At 45.1% G+C, this 21,626-nt stretch overlaps 1 protein-coding gene across 4 annotated transcripts in view; it reads right to left on the bottom strand.

Annotated features, from left to right (window-relative positions):
• Positions 1-3,295: 3,295 nt before the first annotated feature.
• PAQR8 (progestin and adipoQ receptor family member 8) overlaps positions 3,296-21,626 on the bottom strand; it is a 44,588-nt gene continuing 26,257 nt past the window's right edge. For all 4 annotated transcript variants that reach the window (XM_086369057.1, XM_086369060.1, XM_086369059.1 and 1 more), the window contains one exon: positions 3,296-7,912. In XM_086369057.1, the coding sequence (XP_086225183.1) occupies positions 6,829-7,893 (1,065 nt within the window). In that variant the 5' untranslated portion in view covers positions 7,894-7,912 and the 3' untranslated portion in view covers positions 3,296-6,828. The remainder of the gene's footprint in view (positions 7,913-21,626) is intronic.

Genomic DNA, 21,626 nt, shown 5'->3' with positions numbered 1-21,626 from the left:
ACTGAAGTTTCAGCTTCAGCATCATTCCCTCCAAAGAAATTCCAGGGCTGATCTCCTTCAGAATGGACTGGTTGGATCTCCTTGCAGTCCAAGGGACTCTCAAGAGTCTTCTCCAACACCACAGTTCAAAAGCATCAATTCTTCGGCGCTCAGCCTTCTTCACAGTCCAACTCTCACATCCATACATGACCACTGGAAAAACCATAGCCTTGACTAGATGGACTTTTGTTGCAAAGTAATGTCTCTGCGTTTGAATATGCTATCTAGGTTGGTCATAACTTTCCTTCCAAGGAGTAAGCGTCTTTTAATTTCATGGCTGCAGTCACCATCTGCAGTGATTTTGGAGCCCCAAAAAATAAAGTCTGACACTGTTTCCACTGTTTCCCCATCTATTTCCCATGAATGATGGGACTGGATGCCATGATCTTTGTTTTCTGAATGTTAAGCTTTAAGCCAACTTTTTCACTTTCCACTTTCACTTTCATCAGTAGGCTTTTTAGTTCCTCTTCACTTTCTGCCATAAGGGTGGTGTCATCTGCATATCTGAGGTTATTGATATTTCTCCCAGCAATCTTGGTTCCAGCTTGTCTTTCTTCCAGTCCAGGGTTTCTCATGATGTACTCTGCATATAAGTTAAATAAGCAGGGTGATAATATACAGCCTTGACGTACTCCTTTTCCTATTTGGAACCAGTCTGTTGCTCCACGTCCAGTTCTAACTGTTGCTTCCTGACCTGCATACAGATTTCTCAAGAGGCAGGTCAGGTGGTCTGGTATTCCCATCTCTTTCAGAATTTTCCACAGTTTATTGTGATCCACACAGCCAAAGGCTTTGGCATAGTCAATAAAGCAGAAACAGATGTTTTTCTGGAACTCTCTTGCTTTCTCCATGATCCAGCGGATATTGGCAATTTGATCTCTGGTTCCTCTGCCTTTTCTAAAACCAGCTTGAACATCAGGAAGTTTACGGTTCACGTATTGCTGAAGCCTGGCTTGCAGAATTTTGAGCATTACTTTACTAGCGTGTGAGATGAGTGCAATTGTGCAGTAGTTTGAGCATTCTTTGGCATTGCCTTCCTTTGGGATTGGAATGAAAACTGACCTTTTCCGGTCCTGTGGCCACTGCTGAGTTTTCCAAATTTGCTGGCACATTGAGTGCAGCACTTTCACAGCATCATCTTTCAGGATTTGAAATAGCTCAACTGGAATTCTATCACTTCCACTAGCTTTGTTCGTAGTGATGCTTTCTAAGGCCCACTTGACTTCACATTCCAGGATGTCTGGCTCTAGGTCAGTGATCACACCATTGTGATTATCTGGGTCGTGAAGATCTTTTTTGTACAGTTCTTCTGTGTATTCTTGCCACCTCTTTTTAATATCTTCTGCTTCTGTTAGGTCCATACCATTTCTGCCCTTTATCGAGCCCATCTTTGCATGAAATGTCCCCTTGGTATCTCTAATTTTCTTGAAGAGATCAGGGTCCTTGCAATTCTTCCCTCTGCTGGAGAATAAAACACAGCTATTTCCCTGCCTCTTTCTGTAGTCTCCCCTGATCCCAGTTAAAGCTGCACACTCACCCTATCCCTCTGCCTCCTCCTGCCTTGCTTTCTCCTTGGCACCATCACCTTCTAACACATTAGCTATTTTTTAATGGCCACACAGCTTGCAGGATCTTAGTTCTCTGACCAGCAATTGAACCTGTGCCCTTGGCGCTAAAAGCGAGGAGTCCTAACCACTACGCCACGAGGGAACTCATGGCTTGTTGTCTTCCCTGGAGGCTCAGACAGTAAAGAATCTGCCTGAAATGCAAAAGACCGGGGTTCCACCCTTGGGTAGGGAAGATTCCCCGGAGAAAGGAATGGCTACCCATTCCAGTATTCTTGCAGAGAGAATTCCATGGACAGAGGAGCCTGGCGGGTTACAGTCCATGGGGTCACAAAGAGTCGGACACAGCTGAGTGAGTAACACTCCCCTTTGCTGAGCGTAAGTGTCCATCAGGGCTGGAATTTGTTTTGCCCATGGCTGCATCCTGGTGCCTAGATCAGGGCCTGGCATCTGCAGGCTCAGTGTTTGTGGAGTGACTGCCATTGGATCAGGATGTTCCACAGGCTGGCTCTGCCTCCCGCCAAAGCCTTTCTAGCAGAGGACTCTCTGAGGGCTTGCTTCGCATTTCAGAGTTCTTTCAACCAGAGATAATGTATCCTTGGCTTTGTATCATGAGCCAGTATCCCAGCCACAGTGCCATCACAAATGTCAGAAGGGAGTGTCACATGACTGAGAGCTGAGCCAGACTTGATTTTTTTGTACTCTACAGAATCAAAGTATTAGGTTGCCCAGGAGTTCCTAATTTCCTGCTTTTCAGGAAGTTCTATATTACACTGCTCATTAACTTATTGACAACATTTTGACATGACTTATCCTTACTCTGAAAGGATTCATTTTAATGATGGGCCAATGATGTATCTTTTTTCTCTATTTTATGGCATTTTCATAAAAAATTTTTTTTTTAGTATCAGTTTTGTGTTTTTTTTGGCTGTGCTGGGTCTTCCTTGTGGTGTAAAGGATTAGTTGCGATGCTGCTTGTAGAATCTTAGTTCCCTGACCAGGGATCAAACCTTCATCCCCTGCATTGGAAGGCAGATTCTTAACCACTGGACCACCAGGGAAATCCCTGGCATCTTCTTTAAAAAGCATGTATTATTTTAAAATGAGAAATAACCAATGACTTTGGGAGGGGGTAGGGATTCCTACTGAGTATGCATACCTCTTTTATGAGGTAAAGACTTGCCTGAATTTCTTATCTGGCCTCTGATCAATTTCTATTGATTAAGGAGGCAAAGAACTCTGGTTGGTAACACAGCCTCTAGGCAGAGAACGCTATTTTCTTCCTGTTATCGTGATAACAGAATCACCTTTTCCACAGCTATTTAAATCTAATAGGCCACAGAATCCTTTGGCTGTTGGGTGACACATTTCAAACCATAGTTACCTATTATGATATAATGCTCCCCAGGTGTGGTACTAGTGGTAAACAATCCGCCTGCCAGTGCAGGAGACATAAGAGACGTGGGTTCGAAGATCCTCTGGAGTAGGAAATGGCCCACTCCAGTATTCTTGCCTGGAAAATTCTATTTTTCAGGCAGAGGAGCCTGGTGGGCTACAGTCCAAGGGGTCACAAAGGATCTGACACAACTGAGTGACTCGAGCACACACAGTATACAATAGTATAATTCATAATTTTTAGGCTTCAAAAAATATAATCCATCAATTCAAAAAGTTTGGAATATTTAACACCATTGTCCATGAGATCAGAAATATTTATTCAGTTAGATTGAAATCCTCAGAAAAATCAACTCCATAGCTTTTGAGGGGAGGGAGGTGCCATTTGATCTACTACCAAGTGGGGATTTGGGGAGGGGCAGGTATTTTGGGAGCTTGGGGAGGGAGATTTCTTTTTTTAAGCTTTTATATTTTCCTACCTCTAGGTGGCTATGAAGTGTCCTGGTCTCCTTCTGACAATGTTTGTCTAGATAAAACTTTTCTTTAAGACAGACCTTGTCAAAGACACAAGATGGCTGTTGAGAGTACAATAACCCATTTACAAAATGTTTAATGGTCATTTGTGTAAGTCGATTTATATAAACAGAAAACAGTTCTATGTTTTCTTTGCCAAGACATCAAGCGAAATACTAGGACCAACACAATTAGGCTGAGGCTTTGGGGACAATGGCCGTACCTCCTCTGAATGAGACTTGAGCGCCATCTGGAGGACTCACTTGAAACTACAGCACGGCAACGGAAGAATCTCATGTTTTCAAGCAACCCGGTACAATTGGGGAACTGATGGACAGCAGAGGCAGGAAAGAACTGCCTCCATTCCGTGGTTTGAGCTCCTACTATTTCAAGCTTCCATCGGAGGATTGAGAGTAGTGTTACTGAGTGAGGTACTTTCAGCCGAGGTGGGAGATAAAACCATAACATCTGAAGAGCAGCAACATTAGCTTCTTAGTAAATACAGGTCAGGAAGTGTTTGCAAGAGGGAATCAGGCAAATAGTTGCCCAATTTGTTGCACCTTGCTATCCCCTCTCACGTTGAGTAGAGGGGTACACACAATATCCACTTTATTCCCAAGATATAACTGACTGATAGTTAAGTTTTTTTAGAGGCATTTACATTTTAATAGATTGAAAGTCTTAGTAAAAAAAAAAGAAAAAAAGAGACAGAGAGAGAGATAATAGCAGAATTTCCAGTAGATGTCAACTGTTGGCTTTGGTAGAGTAAGAAAAACCATCTCCTTTATTAAATACTTAATTATTCCTTTTAAACAAACAAGGTCGCTTCCTCACTGATTCAGTCATTTTAATGAAATTGTTTTAAAAGGAGTGTGTAACCCTCAAGAATCTGAATAGTGAAAAACGCCTGCATTTCCCGTTTCTGTATTTCTCATGAGATACTGGAATTTCTAATGAGATAGTAGTCTCCTACCTCAATGCTTTTCAAATATCTCTGGTGAAAAAATACTTTTTCTTTTTAAATTTCCAATCACTTGGTGGACCAATGCTTGGGTAAATTAAAATCAAAATGTTATGAATTTTATGTTCATATCTAAACACTTAGTGTCGCTCTGTATGTGTCACAGACTGTTTCGTGTGCAGACTGGCATTGGTCTGTGGATGGCATAGAGAATCACCCCTCTAGTCTCTCTTTAAAAATACTTGCATTTGGCCTACAGATCTCTGCCCACCATGGCCACCATGGTTACATTCAAGAGCTTGACGTACACTTTTCTTTTAACTTTTACAAGAAGAGAGTCTCCAAATCCATAATTATGAACATTTCAGATGCTTTCTTGTCTCCATTTTAAACTGACCCTCTACCTGCACTGTGTTGATGCAACTTTCTATTCCTTTGTTTATCAGTTCAATCCTGTTCAGGGTCCCTAACTTTACTGGCGGTGAATTTGGCCTGGATGCCAGAAGCTCGTGTAAGACACATGGGTAGCACAGAAGTTCAGATATTTGAGGATTCCAGGAGGAATCCACCAGGAGGAAACAACATAGCTGACAAGACATATGCTTTCTCTTTTTTTGGCTGCCCACAGCACATAGGATCTTAGTTCCCCAACCAGGAATTGAACCCACACCCTCTGCAGTGGAAGTGTAGAGTCCTATTCACTGGACCACCATGGGATTCCTGCTGTGCTTTCTTGATATAAAGATTATAGGAAAGCTTCAGTTGAACTTTTCTCTCCCAAAAAACACAGGTCGAAAGAGTCTTCTGACGGATAAGCGATTCCAGTGTTCTGAGTTTCTTTCATCCGCCGGTTGAAAGGCAATGAATTCTCTTTTCTTATCCCAATAACCTCAAACAGGAAATTCCACATGGCGGTGTATTAAGTGTTTGTAAATTTTCATTTATAAGGCACAAACCCTACACATCTCTCAAGAGAAAGGGAAAAAAAAAGATGCAAAGACAGTAACCTAGGAAGAGAGGAGGTTCATCAAACTGGAGTGAAAAGCCACCTCCCTTTTTAGTAAACAGAGACCTTATACTGATAGGAAATGCAGTCTTTGGGGAGGGTTTCAATGCAGCCCCCTTCCCTGGATCACTGCAGAAGGCGGTCCTCAGGGGGCTGCGAAGCCAGGACACATCAACTGTAAGTACCCACCCCCACCCCCCATCCCACAGAAGCTGCTGGCCAGTGATGTCCTAGCCGAACATTCTGCCTACAGGGTGCTCAGTTCACCAGCCTCACCCAAAGGAGCCTTCGGGGACCAACCTTGCATGAGTACACACACATGCCTGTTCTGGGGCTTGATTTAAGCTGCTCTAAGCTGAGGTACAATGCTTTCCCAAGGACCGTGAACTAGGATAGTTACATGGGTCCTTCATGGGGCAGCATCTATTTAAGAGGCTGGACCTTGAGTTCCTCTTGAAATAATCAGATCCCTAGAACCAATTCACTCTACCAGGGGCTTTTTGAACATGCTGGTCAAAATCTGGAGAAGATTATCTGAAGAAAGCTCCAGATCTTCTGGCATGTAAGGCAGCCCTAGTAGATATCAAGTAATCCTGCAGTGCACAGGGATAAAACAGAAGGGTCCCATGACACCAAACAGTAGCCATGCTTACTGGCTGGGCCTCCTGATGGCTCTTGGCACTGTATTTTCTAGTACCGTTTCCATTAGTATTATATGAGAGTAAATATCCTGAATGTCTGCCTGGATCCAAGCATTTCCCGGAAGCATGACTGCTTCATCGTCCTCGCTATGCCCATGCAAGGTACAGCTGGGAGTGAATAGCACTCTGGAGAAAACAGCCAGGCAGACATCATCCTGAGAAAAGCGGGCTAGAGAAGGGACCAGAAGTCAGACGAATCCAGTATCCAATCACCAAAGACCAGCATCGCAGAAGAATGCCCATTTCAATACAGTGTGGTCCAGCCACCTTGTAATTTTTTCAGTCCAGTTAGATTTTCCCTTTAGTCCAGGGCTGGCCCCCAGAGGCCACAGTCAGAATTCTACTCAACTTTCAGGCATGAAGATGGTTCTTAATTCCGTGTCCAACGAACCTTAGCCGAGGTCCCTTCCCTTCCTGTGTCTCGTAAGGCTACAGCCCAGAGGATGAAAGATAAACCTTTCATTCACGACAATGATAACAAAACTCTTGGAACCTTTGGCTTCCCAATGCCATAGCCATAGCCACCCTTGGAAATATGTACTCATTTAAAAGCCCACTCTTAAAAACACAAAGTCATCTCCTACTGTTGACTCAAGTTCTCCCCAAATCACGACAGGCTGCCTCCACACCGCGCCCCACCTGGCAGCCTCAGGAATCTTTCTTGGTCAGTCTGGCCTTGATTTTTTGTCTCAAGAAGGCTGCAGTGCCTGCACTGCAGCCCACCACGAGGAAGAAGGAGAGGCAGGCCAGGTAGATGGACAGGGGGCTGTGGCGTGGCAGGTAGATGTCCTGTCGCCCCTTATAGTCCAGGAGGATGGCCTCCAGCTGGGAGAGTGTGCAGACAGACAGAAAGGTGTGGAAGATCTGGTGCCCGTGGCCCACGATGTCACAGGAACCAGGGAAGTACTTCTCCGGAACCGGGCAGGAGAAGAAGTAGGCACTGACCAGGAAGAAGATGATCTGGAGGGTGTGGTACCAGGCTGCTGGGTCCTGGCAGCCAGACAGGTGGCATAGAACCACGCGATGTACCACGGGGCTGATGTCCAGGATGTAAGCCAGCCCGGACGGCACCACCTGGCAGATCTTCCTCATGACCGGGTAGGGCCGGCGGTAGCGGTACTTGGCGTAGCAGCAGCCGGCGCAGGATAACCAGCCACAGAAGGCGGCGGCGGGCAGGAAGAGGAGCCAGAAGTGCTCGTACCAGGCTTGGTCGGAGGTGTAGAAGAAGTGGACCAGGGCGCTGCCGTACTGGTAGACGCTCACGCCCACGTAGTCCACGAAGTAGAAGGTGTAGTGCGAGAGCTCCGACTTGGACTGCAGCAGGTGGGCCAGGAGGCTGAAGGTGAGGTACGTGATGGAGGACAGGACATAGACGAGCAGGGGCAGCGTGTAGGCAGAGGCCCACGGCAGGCCCTCGGCCTCCACAAAGGCCCAGAACCTCAGGAGGACGGCCAGGGCCGCCAGCAGGTGAGTCCAGACGTTGACCACCTCATTGTGTTTCTGAAAGAGGCTGAAGAAGTAGTAGCGCCACTCATGGCCGGTGGGGCGGTAGCCGGCGCGGATGTAGGGCTCCCGGAAGAGCTGGGGCACGTCGGTCTCGGGGACGGTGCCGGGCATCTTGGGCAGCCCATCCTCCAGGATCTTGGGCAGGCGTCGCAGATGCTGCCCGCTCACGGACAGGGTGCTCAGACGCTCCAGGATGGCGGTCGTCATGGCTGCCCCGGGATGCTACCTACAGGAAACAGTAAAAATGGGCAAAGATGCCGTGAGAGAGGGGCAAGTTTTCTAGTGCAGCTGGGCAGGCGGGGACTGTAGACAGCTTCTTTGAGCCTCATTCTTTTTTCATATGTAGAATAATAGAGTTGGACCAAGGTCCCTTACTGTCCTGATATTCTGATTTTGACATCTCTTCTACCCTCTACAGTGTGAGGCCAAGTTGCATCTTGTAAAATGGAATGTTGTTGCTAAGTCACTTCAGTCATATCCGACTCTGTGCGACCCCAGAGATGGCAACCCACCAGGCTCCCCCGTCCCTGGGATTCTCCAGGCAAGAACACTGGAGTGGGTTGCCATTTCCTTCTCCAAAAGGGAATGTTAGCAACCCTATTTTTATGACATCTACCAAGTAACTAAGGGTACCTTTAAAGCTTTGCTAGATGATATTTGCTAGATGGCTCAGTGGTAAAGAATCTGCCTGCCAATGCAGGAGACTCAAGAGATGCAGGTTTGATCCCTGGGCTGGGAAGATCCCCTGGAGAAAGAAATAGCAATCCACTCCAGTATTCTTGCCTGGAAAATCCCATGGACAGAGGAGCCTGGTGGGCTACAGTCTCTGGGGTCACAAAGAGTTGAACACAACGAGCACACACCCTTAAACAAGACAATATTAAAATGTAATCAGACAGGCTCTAAAAGTACAAAGTATTTTACTGAAATACAAAAATGATCAATGTTGATATGATGAATGAGAGTCTACATTTCTTGAGCACTAATCTTAAATTATCCACTAATTTCACTGAGAACTTGAAAATCTGAGATAAGCAATAGTAACTTGAAATTCAAGGTCATCCATAGGGTGGTAAAGACCAAGGAATATTCTGGGAAATCTTAAGAGTTGAACAAAATGAACATGTGGCCTAAATTTAACATGAAATCTAATTGCAAAGATTGTGTGTGTGTGTTTAAATTATGCTCTGGAAAGCAAGTAGTTTTGGACTCGCCTTTCCTGAGTACCCAAATCTGTATCCAATAAGTTTCAGGCTTCAAAAATTTAACTTGCACTTGGAATTTTTAGGTGATACATGAACCAGATGAGCACGGTGATTATTTCATAAAAGAGCTGCAAAATTTCAGATAAAGTTACTGAATAAAGCAATAGATTTTCAGTCTATCTACAGATACCTTCATATTCCTCAAACTCTTTTCTTCAGAAAAATTCAAAACCTGATTGATTCAAATGTCCTCCCTTTCTTTAGAGTCCTTTAGCAAAGGATACAGCAGTGTTTCTCAGGGCACTGCAGATTTTAGCCAAGAAAATGTCATCTTCCCATACACACTTCTTAATCAATATTAAAAGGGAAAAAAATACCTCATCGGGTCAAAAATGTAGGGCATGAAAATTAATAAAATGTAAAAAAAAAAAAGTCTAGGGAGACTTGGAGTTAAGCGTTTGGGTGGCTGCTCCCTGGGTGACTTTGGGCCAGTCACAGACCTTGCCAAGCTTCAGTCTCTTCATCTGTAAAATGGGGTGATCATTGTCCATATTGGGTGCGATGTTTTGATGGTTAAATGAGAGACTCTAAATAAAGTGAGGAGCACTCTGCCTGGCCCATCTGGGTGCTTGAATGTCAAATCCTGCTGCTATGTTATAACTGGGAGCTGGGCTCTGTGCTGGGGTATGGAGACTGATTAGATCTGCTCCCTGCCTTGGAGGAGGTCAGACTCTACAGGATGGACAGATACACAGGTAAATCATGACAGAAACCTGGGATGAGTGCCCCACGAGAGGCGAGGGCAGTTCACTGTTTCTTGTGTTTTAACAATTGATAAAATATATTTATTTAAGGACAGTACAGGGGCCACCCATAAGCGATACATGAATAGAACAGAGAACACAGATCCAAACAATTCGAATAAGAGAGATATACTTGTTGCCCACAGACCACGAGGTCTCTGTAAACAACCAAAGCAGAAGGTGGAAGGGGTGGGTGAGTGGGCTTTTCCAAGTGACCCCTGAACTAACTTTTAAGGAAAAGTCAGAATTCCCAAGAGACAATGGGGAAGTGGGTTTGGGTTGGGGTGTCGGAGAAGGCAGTGGCACCCCACTCCAGTACTCTTGCCTGGAAAATCCCATGGACAGAGGAGCCTGGTAGGCTGCAGTCCATGGGGTCGCTGAGAGTCGGACACGACTGAACGACTTCACTTTCACTTTTCACTTTCATGCGTTGGCGGAGGAAATGGCAACCCACTCCAGTGTTCTTGCCTGGAGAATCCCAGGGACGGCGGAGCCTGGTAGGCTGCCGTCTATGGGGTCGCACAGAGTCGGACACGACTGAAGCGACTTAGCAGCAGCAGCAGCAGCAGTGGGGGTAGAAGATGTCCAGGCAGAGAGCAGGGTCAAAGCCCAGGCTCCCGAGGAGGGGGCCCTTGTGTGGCTGGAAGGACGACGCTGGCTCCAGAGATCTGGATCCCGTTGACATGCCTGCAGCGCCAGCCTGGGCTTTGTCATCTGGGAAGCAGAGCTAATGACATAGGACTTTATGATGTAATGCCTGTAAAGCGTTCAACATGGGGCTTGCTCCCAAATCCTCAACTGGCAAAATGTTGCCATTATTATGACATGGTTGGTGGTTGGTGCGAGAGGCAGGGGGCATTGATGAGCAGAGGGCCCAAGGCCTGCTCTATACCGGGTCCTGAGACATCTGTTTAGCCAGCACCCACCACGGATCCCCCACCAGGATCCGGCTGTGAACTGTGCCCATAGAGGAATTAAAGACACCAAGAGAAACTAAGAGTCAGTCAGAAAGACAGAAAGAGGGGAAGCGGGAAACAGAAAAAACAAAAAGGTATCATTTGAATGCCTTAATTCATTTAAAAACAAGAAAACAGAAAGAGGAAAAGCTAAGCAGTGCTTCCGCTATCAGCCAGCAGAGGGATCCAAGAGCCCGGAGTTTTAAGTTCGGTACAGCCTCGCCTCCAGCTGACCTCTGTGGCAGTTGGTGACTGAGCACAGCAGGGGAGGTGGGGCATGGGTGGGGTGCACTGGCCCTGGGATCGATGGATCCACTGCAGGGCTGGGCCTGGAACGGGACGGCACCGAAGCTAAGATCTGCGTTGGCTGAGAAGCTCTAATGGGAAAGCAACGCTCGCGGGGGCCTTGGGGAGCTAAAGGGCTCTATTCTTTACACACAGGTTTCTACCATGTCTGGTGAAGCACAGAGGGAGATGAAATGAAAGTTATCAGTCTGGTTTTACTGTTGAAAAAAAAAAAGAGGTGAGTCACTGGGGGTATGAGCTGTGGGAGAAGGAATCCCGGAAGAAGCTGCTTGCTATGCTCCACCCGCATTGCCCACTAAGTGCTGTGTGCTTAGTCGCCCAGTCGTGTCTGACTCTTTGCAACCCCATGGACTGTAGCCCGCCAGGCTCCTCTGTCCATGGACATTCTCCAGGCAAGAATACTGGAGTGGGTTGCCATTTCCTCCTCCGGGGTATCTTCCCAACCCAGGAATCGAACCCACATCTGCTGCATCTCCTGTATTGCAGGTAGATTCTTTACCTGCTGAGCCATCAGGAAAGCACCCTACTACCCCCTTAGACAGGCTTAACTTCACCAACACAGAGTGGGCACTGCTTCCAGAAACAGGCATCCAAGGGCCAGCTGTAGGGACTTCCCTGGTTGGTCCAGTGGCTTGGGCTCTGCGCTCCCAGGGCAGGGGGCCTGGATTCAATCCCTGGTTGGGGAACGAAATCTCACATGCCGCAACTAAGACTCAGTGCAGCCAAATAAATACAAATTTTTAAAAAGGGGCGCCAGCTGTAAAGTCTGAGAGCACTCTTTGGAGGAAACCACATCTTGACGCCATGGTGCTGGTGCAGGCACACACACACACCCAGCTTTCCCTAAGGCCCCTCCTGACTCCCCACCTCCACCCCCAAGGTGCCCTAGCTCCCACCTACCCTGGCCTTGCCTCCCCATCACACTTCTCTCCCAGCCCCTGACCCCTGGTGATGCACTCACTTCCCCACCAACAGCCAGTCCGTTTAAGGGCAGGGACTTTGTGGTGTGCAAGTTCTCAGGCTAAAACGGTTTGCAGCATATAAAATAATCATACCCTTGATCATGATTTACCGAACAAACAGTTCTTTAGGCCCAGACATACAGCACCAATTTCATTCTGGTCTGCCAGGTTGAAGGGGGAAAAAAAAATCATGGTTTGTAAGTTGGGAAGTCTGGCTGTTAATATTTGCTCTACACAATGAGCTATGTGGCCATGCCCAAGACATTTAACTACTCAAGGTCATTCTCCTCATAAATAAGAGTGGGTGGGAGATGTTTTCCTGTCTCTCTACGTCTTAGACAAAAGAGTCAATGATGAAAAATGAGCAGTAGCTGAACGGTACTTTGAAAAGACAAACCCTGCACATGAAAGTATCAGCAAGATTTGAGCTAAAGAACACACAGACGGGTTACAATTAGTAACTTACATATTTTGTACCTTATGATTGATTTTAATGCAATCTTTGAAAACGGAAATGGAATTTAATAATTTTGGATACATTTATAGATTCTTCATAATACCTCCCCCAACTGCTTTATATAGAGTTTAATTAGATTTAGATTGTAATAGGATTGGAATCAAAAGTTCTGTTTCTTGAGTATAATACCTGTACCATGAAAGGACTGTAAAATATTACATCATACTTTGGACTATTTAGGAGTCCAATCTTAAAGTTTATCTCGGGTTCTCCTTTAAAACTATTAATAAAGCTAATAGTTTTACACCTAGAGTATGCCATCTAAAAAAAAAATTAAAAGCTGCACATTTGGGAAATGGACATAGTTTGGCATTGATGATATTTTATCTGGAGGCCAAATAGAGGACTCTTAAGGCAGTGATGTTCCCTAATTACAAGGGCCCTAGGGGAACTGACTACAGACTTGGAGTAGCCAATTCCCTGGAGAAGCCTGGATGAGGAATTAGCAATTCCAGCCCTACCATTCATATAGGATTTTAGGCACATGGTTCAAATTCTCTATACTTGTGTCTTTGTCCATAAAAATGAAGGAACAGTCTCTACACGTTCGAATGCTATGAAATTCTGTCATCCATCTGGGCTATGTTTTGCTATGTGCTGAAGGTCCAGCCGTGAGCTGAAGTCACCAACCAACAGACCCAGTGACATCACCTCGTGTCACTGTAGTGGGGGGAGGAGGCTCACACAGATGGCAGGAAGGTGGCCTGCTGGTTGTTGGACAGAGAACAAAAGAGCAGCAATTTCCATCAAAGAGGGAAGAAGAAATGCTTCCAGAATCCATAGATACCCAGCCTCACACAATGCTACAAAACCATAAATGACTGAGGAGGAACAGTGGCCAAAATGCCAGCTTTGTGTCTGTTTATAAGGCAGGGAACCCTGCTGTGAGCAGCCTTTGGTCTGACCAGAGACTTAAGTGGACTTGCAACAGCCTCAGAAAACCCCAGGACCTCCACAGTCATCCATCAAGTAAGAGGCCTCTGGGCGCACACTGAACTTGGCAGCCGCATCTGCCAAGGATCAGACCACTGTTTATAAAGTCATATTTTAAAAGGCGGCAGTACCAGCAGAATTCTATTATTAGCAGAGACAATTTTAACATGGGTTCAGACTGACCAGCTGTTAACGCATATCCACTCCATATTTAAGAAAACCTAAAAAAACAAATAGGGGCTTCCCTGGGAGCTCCTTGGTAAAGAATCTGCCTGCCAAGCAGGAGATGTGGGTTCGATCCCTGGGTTAGGATGATCCCCTGGAGGAGGGAATGGCAACCCACTCCAGTATTCTTGCCTGGGAAATCCCATGAACTGAGGAGCCTGGCAGGCTATATAGTCCATGGGGTCGCAGAGTAAGACACGACTTAATAACTGAACCACCACCACCACCACCAACAACAAACAAATAGCATTTCAGCATCCAAAACTGGGAGCTCTGATTTAATGCTGATAAATCTATACAATGGAATACTACACACCCTTTAAGATAATTATGTAGATATATTGCACTTGTTGCTATAGAGAGATGCATGTGACAGAAATGTGTGCTCCATTGTTTCTCACTGTTCTGGCACTTAGAACAGCACATAGTAGATGCTCAACAAAGACTTGAATAAATACATGAATGAAAGACATTATTACAAAGGAGCAAATTAGAAGTATGCATCCCATTTTTGTAAAGATATACCTATGGCACAGAGAAAGAATGAAATATAATCAGAACATCAATACAGATATTTCAAAGTGATGGATGAGTCAATACTATTGTATTTTTGACAATGGGTATTTACTACTTTTATAACCGGAAAAATGAACTTATTGCTGTTTTACAAATAGGAATATTTGACACAAATCTACAAAAACTGGTAAAACGATTAATCAATATATTTAATTAGTACATCCTTCTCCCCACCTGCCAAAACATTCCAGCAATATAAAGGAATATATACTTACTTGTGTTATCCTGTGGATTTCAAGCTCAACTAGTTAGTATATCATGCTAATGACCTTCTTGTCAGAAGCGTCGACTGGAGAAAAAATACACAACTTAAAAGTTGCGAATTATGTTTTATTAGCAGAACTTTCCCTAGCCCAACCTGTGTATGTCTTCTGGGTAATCGGTGGCCAAAGTTATTAAGATAAACCACTTGGAAAGTCAGAGAAAGACAATACCAGGGGAAATGTTTCTTTTTAAATCACTAAATCAGTCTTTTTAAATCATTGAGAAGAACTAAAATATGTTTTGGAAAAAGACCACATTTCCTAACTTGAAATATATGTCATTGCTAAGAACTTGATACTTCCCCAACTGAGATGACGGTGCTCTTCTGCTAACAGATGTCCTCTATTAAACAAAGCAAGTGTGTCCCTCAGGGCTAAATAAGCAAACTAGACTCCAGTCAGCAATATTTGACCGGGTAGCTTTAAACTTACAATAGATTCATGGATTTTCTTGGCAACCTTGGCTTTCTCAAGAGCACAAAGTCAGAATGTCTTTGTAAAATATTTAATTCATTATCATAAATGTACAGCTATCAATAGAAGCAGCTTTTATGTTCAGATTTTTAAAAACTTGTCTAGGAATAATTTTAGATTTACCAAAAAGTTGCAAAGATAGTATAGAGGCTTCTTATATACACTTTATCCCTAATGTTAACTAAGGTGCCAACATTGGTTGGTTCTATTAATGCAACTCTAGACTTTGTTTGGAGAAGGCAATGTCACCCCACTCCAGTACTCTTGCCTGGAAAATCCCGTGGACGGAGGAGCCTGTAAGGCTGCAGTCCATGGGGTCACTGAGGGTTGGACACAACTGAGCGACTTCACTTTCACTTTTCACTTGCATGCATTGGAGAAGGAAATGGCAACCCACTCCATTGCTCTTGCCTGGAGAATCTCAGGGATGGGGAGCCTGGTGGGCTGCAGTCTATGGGGTCACACAGAGTCGAACACGACTGAAGTGACTTAGCAGTAGCAGTAGCAGCAGAACTTACTGAGGAGTCAGCCTCTCAGACTCTCTGAGGAGCCGCTCCAAAGATATAAGAAAGAGGCCTGGATATATTAGGAAATTTCTTCGGGAAAAAAAAAAATGTAGTGGAACATTAAAAGATCAACTGCTTATTTAAAAAACCAGATATCTCAAGTTAATGATGTTAATGCTTTGCGTATGGGAAATTGTAAGAGTCTGGGTTTATTGAAATTATTCCTTAGATATATATCTTAAACTTTCTAGGATCAGTATTCAGTTTTTCTCCACCCTGAATCCCCCCCAGGACTCACCTGAGGGGTAGCTGCAATGGATGAGGGCTTGATGGTGGAAAGCATTCTCTGTTAATGGAATGACAGGCAACATTTTTGCCGCAGGAGTAACATAGCTATACTTGCCACAGTGTAAGCTAAGGGTCATGGGGGTGGAGATGAGGGGGTTGGTTAAAGGAGAAAAATTGTGTAATATCTGCTGGTAAGGCTGCAATCATGTTCTCTGAGCTTCGGAAAGCCAGTACAGTATATATAATATTGTGTATACAATATTGTCAAAAGACTTTTCTTGCAGCACACAAACCCAAAGCGCCTTAATAAGCGAGTCCATCTCTGACTTTGTAGGCCCTGGCACAGCTGAATCCTGCCTATAAAAAAGGTGAGGTACACCTGTTTGCCAGGAACACATGTCACCTGGGCTCAGGGATCCCCGCCTCTGAATCTCTTCCTCTGTGGCTCTCCCTAATATGGATAGGAGAAAGAAAGTGTTAGTCACTCAATTGTGTTTGACTCTCTGCGACCCTATGAACTGGAGTCTGCCAGGCTCTTCTGACCTTGGGATTTCCCAGGCAACAACACTGGAGTGGGTTGCCACTCCCTTCTCCAGGGGATCTTCCCGACCCAGGGATCAAACCTGCATCTCCTGCATTGGCAGGCGGATTCTTTACTGCTGAGCCACCAGAGAGCCCTCTCCTCACTTGAGCAGGTACTATTTTCAAAACGCCTCATTACAGACCCAGAATGTACCTTCCACATGTAATAAGTAGCATCTGTGTTTCATGCTAGTGGTAGAATGCGGAGGAGCTGGGAACAGTTTAGAATGCATTGGGCAGTCTAAGGTCAATGGCCAGCTTGGCTGGGTGTGACGATCCTTTTCCTTCAGAGACTGCTTGTTTGGGTAAAGGTGAGCTCTACAGTCTGAACCACCTGTAATTAAAGCCTAGGGACAGGGAGCCTCTTAGGACTTTCCACAAGAGTGGAACCACTGGCTTCATTCGGCACAGTCTGGCTTCAGCTACGCAATCTCTCGCCTGCAGGAAGCTTTATTACCCAGGTTCCGCAAACCTGCTGGGACGTGGGCCAGCCCAGGTAAACCCCAAAGAGAACCACAGATTGCCACTGGCAGGAAATCAATCCTGGAAACGTACTTTCCACAGAAGAATCTGATAACAAAGGAAGGCTGGGTTGGCGCAAGGAGTTAGGTGTTTCCTAGCAATTCAGTTAACCCTTTTGCAACAAATGCCATACACTCTATCAGCGGTTCCAAGACTGGGGTTTTTCAATTTTCTAGCACGTCATTTCATTCACAGTTTTCTCTATAGACATCCTCAAGCATGCATTCCTGATCAGTTGCTCAGTCATGTGCGACTCTTTGTGACCCCATGGACTATGGCCTGCCAGGCTCCATTGTCCATGGGATTATCCCAGCAAGAATACTGGAGTGGGTTGCCATTTCCTCCTCCAAGGGATCTTCCCAACCCAGGGATCAAACTCCTGTCTCCTGTATCTCCTGTATTGGCAGGCGGATTCTTTACCACTGAGCCCCACCTGGGAAGCCCAGACATCCTCAAGGGCTTAGTAAAATTCTATACTAGCCATGGAGTTTTCTCCAGGCCATCTTGATTTCTTTCCTCCCAGAACACTTGCCTACTCATCTGTCCTACATGGTTTGATTAGCAGGATGTCTGGACTTGCATGCTACTTGCCTGCTGTGCGTGCAGACAGCCAATTACTGGGTCGCAAGTTCCTTGAGACAGAAACATAAACTTCAGTTTAGTTTAGTTCAGTTCAGTTCAGTCGCTCAGTCGTGTCTGACTCTTTGCGACCCCATGAATTGCAGGACACCAGGCCTCCCTGTCCATCACCAACTCCCAGAGTTCACTCAGACTCACGTCCATCGAGTCAGTGATGCCATCCAGCCATCTTATCCTCTGTCATCCCCTTCTCCTCCTGCCCCCAATCCCTCCCAGCATCAGAGTCTTTTCCAGTGAATCAACTCTTCTCATGCGGTGGCCAAAGTACTGGAGTTTCAGCTTCAGCATCATTCCTTCCAAAGAAATCCCAGGGCTGATCTCCTTCAGAATGGACTGGTTGGATCTCCTTGCAGTCCAAGGGACTCTTAAGAGCCTTCTCCAACACCACAGTTCAAAAGCATCAATTCTTTGGCGCTCAGCTTTCTTCACAGTCCAACTCTCACATCCATACATGACCACTGGAAAAACCATAGCCTTGACTAGACGGACCTTTGTTGGCAAAGTAATGTCTTTGCTTTTGAATATGCTATCTAGGTTGGTCATAACTTTTCTTCCAAGGGGTAAGCATCTTTTAATTTCATGGCTGCAGTCACCATCTGCAGTTTTGGAGCCCCAAAAAATAAAGTCTGACACTGTTTCCACTGTTTCCCCATCTATTTTCCATGAAGTGATGGGACCAGATGCCATGATCTTCGTTTTCTAAATGTTGAGTTATAAGCCAACTTTTTCACTGTCCTCACTTTCTGCCATAAGGGTGGTGTCATCTGCATATCTGAGGTTATTGATATTTCTCCCGGCAATCTTGATTCCAGCTTGTGCTTCTTCCGGCCCAGCGTTTCTCATGATGTACTCTGCATATAAGTTAAATAAGCAGGGTGACAGTATACAGCCTTGACATACTCCTTTTCCTATTTGGAACCAGTCTGTTGTTCCATGTCCAATTCTAACTGTTGCTTCCTGACCTGCATACAAATTACTCAAGAGGCAGGTCAGGTGGTCTGGTATTCCCATCTCTTTCAGAATTGTCCACAGTTTATTGTGATACACACAGTCAAAGGCTTTGGCATAATAAAGCAGAAATAGATGTTTTTCTGGAACTCTCTTGCTTTTATGATGATCCAGTGGATGTTGGCAGTTTGGTCTCTGGTTCCTCTGCCTTTTCTAAAACCAGCTGGAACATCTGGAAGTTTACGGTTCACGTATTGCTGAAGCCTGGCTTGGAGAATTTTGAGCATTACTTTACTAGCGTGTGAGATGAGTGCAATTGTGCGGTAGTTTGAGCATTCTTTGGCATTGCCTGTCTTTGGGATTGGAATGAAAACTGACCTTTTCCAGTCCTGTGGCCACTGCTGAGTTTTCCAAATTTGCTGGCATATTGAGTGCAGCACTTTCACAGCATCATCTTTCAGGATTTGGAATAGCTCAACTGGAATTCCATCACCTCCACTAACTTTGTTCATAGTGATGCTTTCTAAGGCCCACTTGACTTCACATTCCAGGATGTCTGGCTCTAGGTCAGTGATCACACTATCGTGATTATCTGGGTCATGAAGATCTTTTTGTACAGTTCTTCTGTGTATTCTTGCCACCTCTTCTTAATATCTTCTGCTTCTGTTAGGTCCATACCATTTCTGTCCTTTATTGAGCCCATCTTTGCATGAAATGTTCCCTTGGTATCTCTAATTTTCTTGAAGAGATCTCTAGTCTTTCCCATTCTGCTGTTTTCCTCTATTTCTTTGCATTGATCACTGAGGAAGGCTTTCTTATCTCTTCTTGCTATTCTTTGGAACTCTGCATTCAGATGTTTATATCTTTCCTTTTCTCCTTTGCTTCTCGCTTCTCTTCTTTTCTCAGCTATTTGTAAGGCCTCCCCAGACAGCCATTTTGCTTTTTTGCATTTCTTTTCCATGGGGATGCTCTTGATCCCTGTCTCCTTACAATGTCACGAACCTCAGTCCATAGTTCGTCAGGCATTCTGATGGACTTACCCATCCTTTATTCCTCTTCTCAGCAATTATCAGACGAAAGGAGGCCCAGAATGCGTCAATGGATGTTTGTTCAAAAACAAAGTGAAAGAAGACTCTCCTTTGGCCCTCTTTGCTTCTAAAGGTAAAACCGGTGAGATTTTGGATAAGGAACACATAAGGGATTTTTTCAACAGGAACATTTGACTTAGATGTTGTTTATCTGGGTGTAGTTCATCCACTTGGGAGGTATCCGTAACAATATTTAAATTGTTCACCGGGTTTCCAATCACCAGATGACTTTTGGTCCATTTCCTCCTATCATTGGTACTTTTGTGCCCAAGAATGCCTAAGCAAAGATGCAGGGAAGAGAGGCCAGGCAGAAGAAAAATAAAGTCAAAGAACACTGGAGCAGGAGTTAGGAGACCTAGTTTTTTATTCTCATTGCATAGAAAAGCAGAACAGACTGTCCTGGTTCCCTGAACAAGCCACACACTTCACAGTGCCAAGCCTCTATCTATGCCTGGCAAACCCTGCTTCTCTCTCAAGTCCAGGCTCAGATAGAACGTTCTCTGGGAAGTTCAGCAACAGCCTCAAGCAGAATTAATTGCACCCTGTTATATCCCCTTAGCCTTATGTTGTAACTGGTTGTACTTGTGTCTTCTTTACATTAAACTGTGAAATTCAATGAGTTGCACAAGGGAGTCACTCACAACATTTAAAACATGTTTTTAGTTTGTATTACTTCATCATGAGAATAACTGAGGTATAGAGAATTGAAGTGACTTATTCAAAGCTCTGAACTGAATCTGCCCTAAGGTATGGGCACTGCTTTCTGTGTTCCACCCATCAAACACAAGTGGAATAGGAAGAGCTGGATAAGTCGTGGGAGCCTGCCTGCCTGTGAGCTGATGGCAGCCTCGGAAAAAATCCTGCGTCTGGCTGGGACATTTGCCTGTGTGGTCCAGAGTCCCCTCCCAGGCATCCCAGGAGGCTCTCCTAAGGGAACCCCTCTCCTCTATGGGCTTTTCCACAGTTGAAGTAGAAACTCATGATGAGTAGCTGATCTGGTTAAAAACTCTTAGTCATTCCGCAGACGAGTTTCATTGGAAAAGGTCATTGGTTCAGATCAGCAGCTGTGAACAGGGCCCCACCCTGGTCTTCATCGCCATCATTTTACAACCACCTGCCCGCCTTGCTGGCAGTTTCTACAAGGTGGTGGCGGTTTCTCACTCAGGGTTATTGAACTCCAGGGTCTCAGATGTGATGCCCGTCCCCCCTGATCACAACCCACCTCATTTCCGGCTAGACTACTTCCTCCCACCAGCTCACAGGCTCTGGGCTCCTGGGGACCTCCAACCCTTCTTCTCTTGGTTCCCCCACCTCACTTGGCCCCACTGCCATCCCAACATCCCATTTTTAACTGAAAAACTCTCAGTAAGAGGAAGACTATTCTATCCTTTTAGTGAGATTCTGAAGTTGAGCCTACTATCGGTCTTCTTCCTTTTCTTCTTTGTCAAGGTCAGCAGGAAGCAATGATCTCTCTTTTTCACGTTCTTCTAATTAAACAGGACTTTCTCTGCTTCCATTTACAAATCCTCTTCTTGGAAGTGTACTCGTAGGCACAGGACTGCACTCTCCTGGACAACTAGACACAAACTGTTCTTGGCTCCCGTAAGACAAGAACGACATTTTTTTGATCTTAGTTTTGCTCCAGGGAAATTAATGGCTAATTTAAGTTCTTTGAGACACTCTAATCAATCAGTCTGTCCAGAAGACGCCATAGCTTCATCTTCAGTACTTCGTTATAGTTGTTTAAATGCTTTCTTCGTATTAGCCACTTGGCTTCCCCTCTGGAGCATTCCATGCCCTCCATCCAGCCGCACCCTGCTGATTTCTAGTTTCTCTTTTTCCCTCAGCAGGTTCTGGGTACTGCTAGAGAAGGTCATCAAACATTACAAGACCATGTTGAATTTGTGCCTTTTCACTCCACAAGACATCACTGTATCCATCTTGAGGTCCCATCAGCACCTTAAACTTCGTGTGTTTAAAACCAGACCTCTGCTGTGTCTAGTTCTGTGACTGGTGTGACCAATCTCCTGGTCACCAAGCCTTGAAATCAAAGAGAAATTTCTTCTTTTCCTCCTCTGCTAACATTCCAGTCATCAAATTCTCTCTTTTTTTTTTTTTAACTGCAGTATATTCCTTCTCTCACTCCC

Source organism: Bos grunniens, chromosome 23, assembly GCF_055505025.1.
Source record: "Bos grunniens cultivar Pamir isolate PY7600 chromosome 23, Bosgru_T2T1.0, whole genome shotgun sequence".
Classification (NCBI taxonomy): Eukaryota; Metazoa; Chordata; class Mammalia; order Artiodactyla; family Bovidae; genus Bos; species Bos grunniens.
Note: the sequence above shows the minus strand (reverse complement) of the source record. Positions and strands in the feature narration are given on the sequence as shown.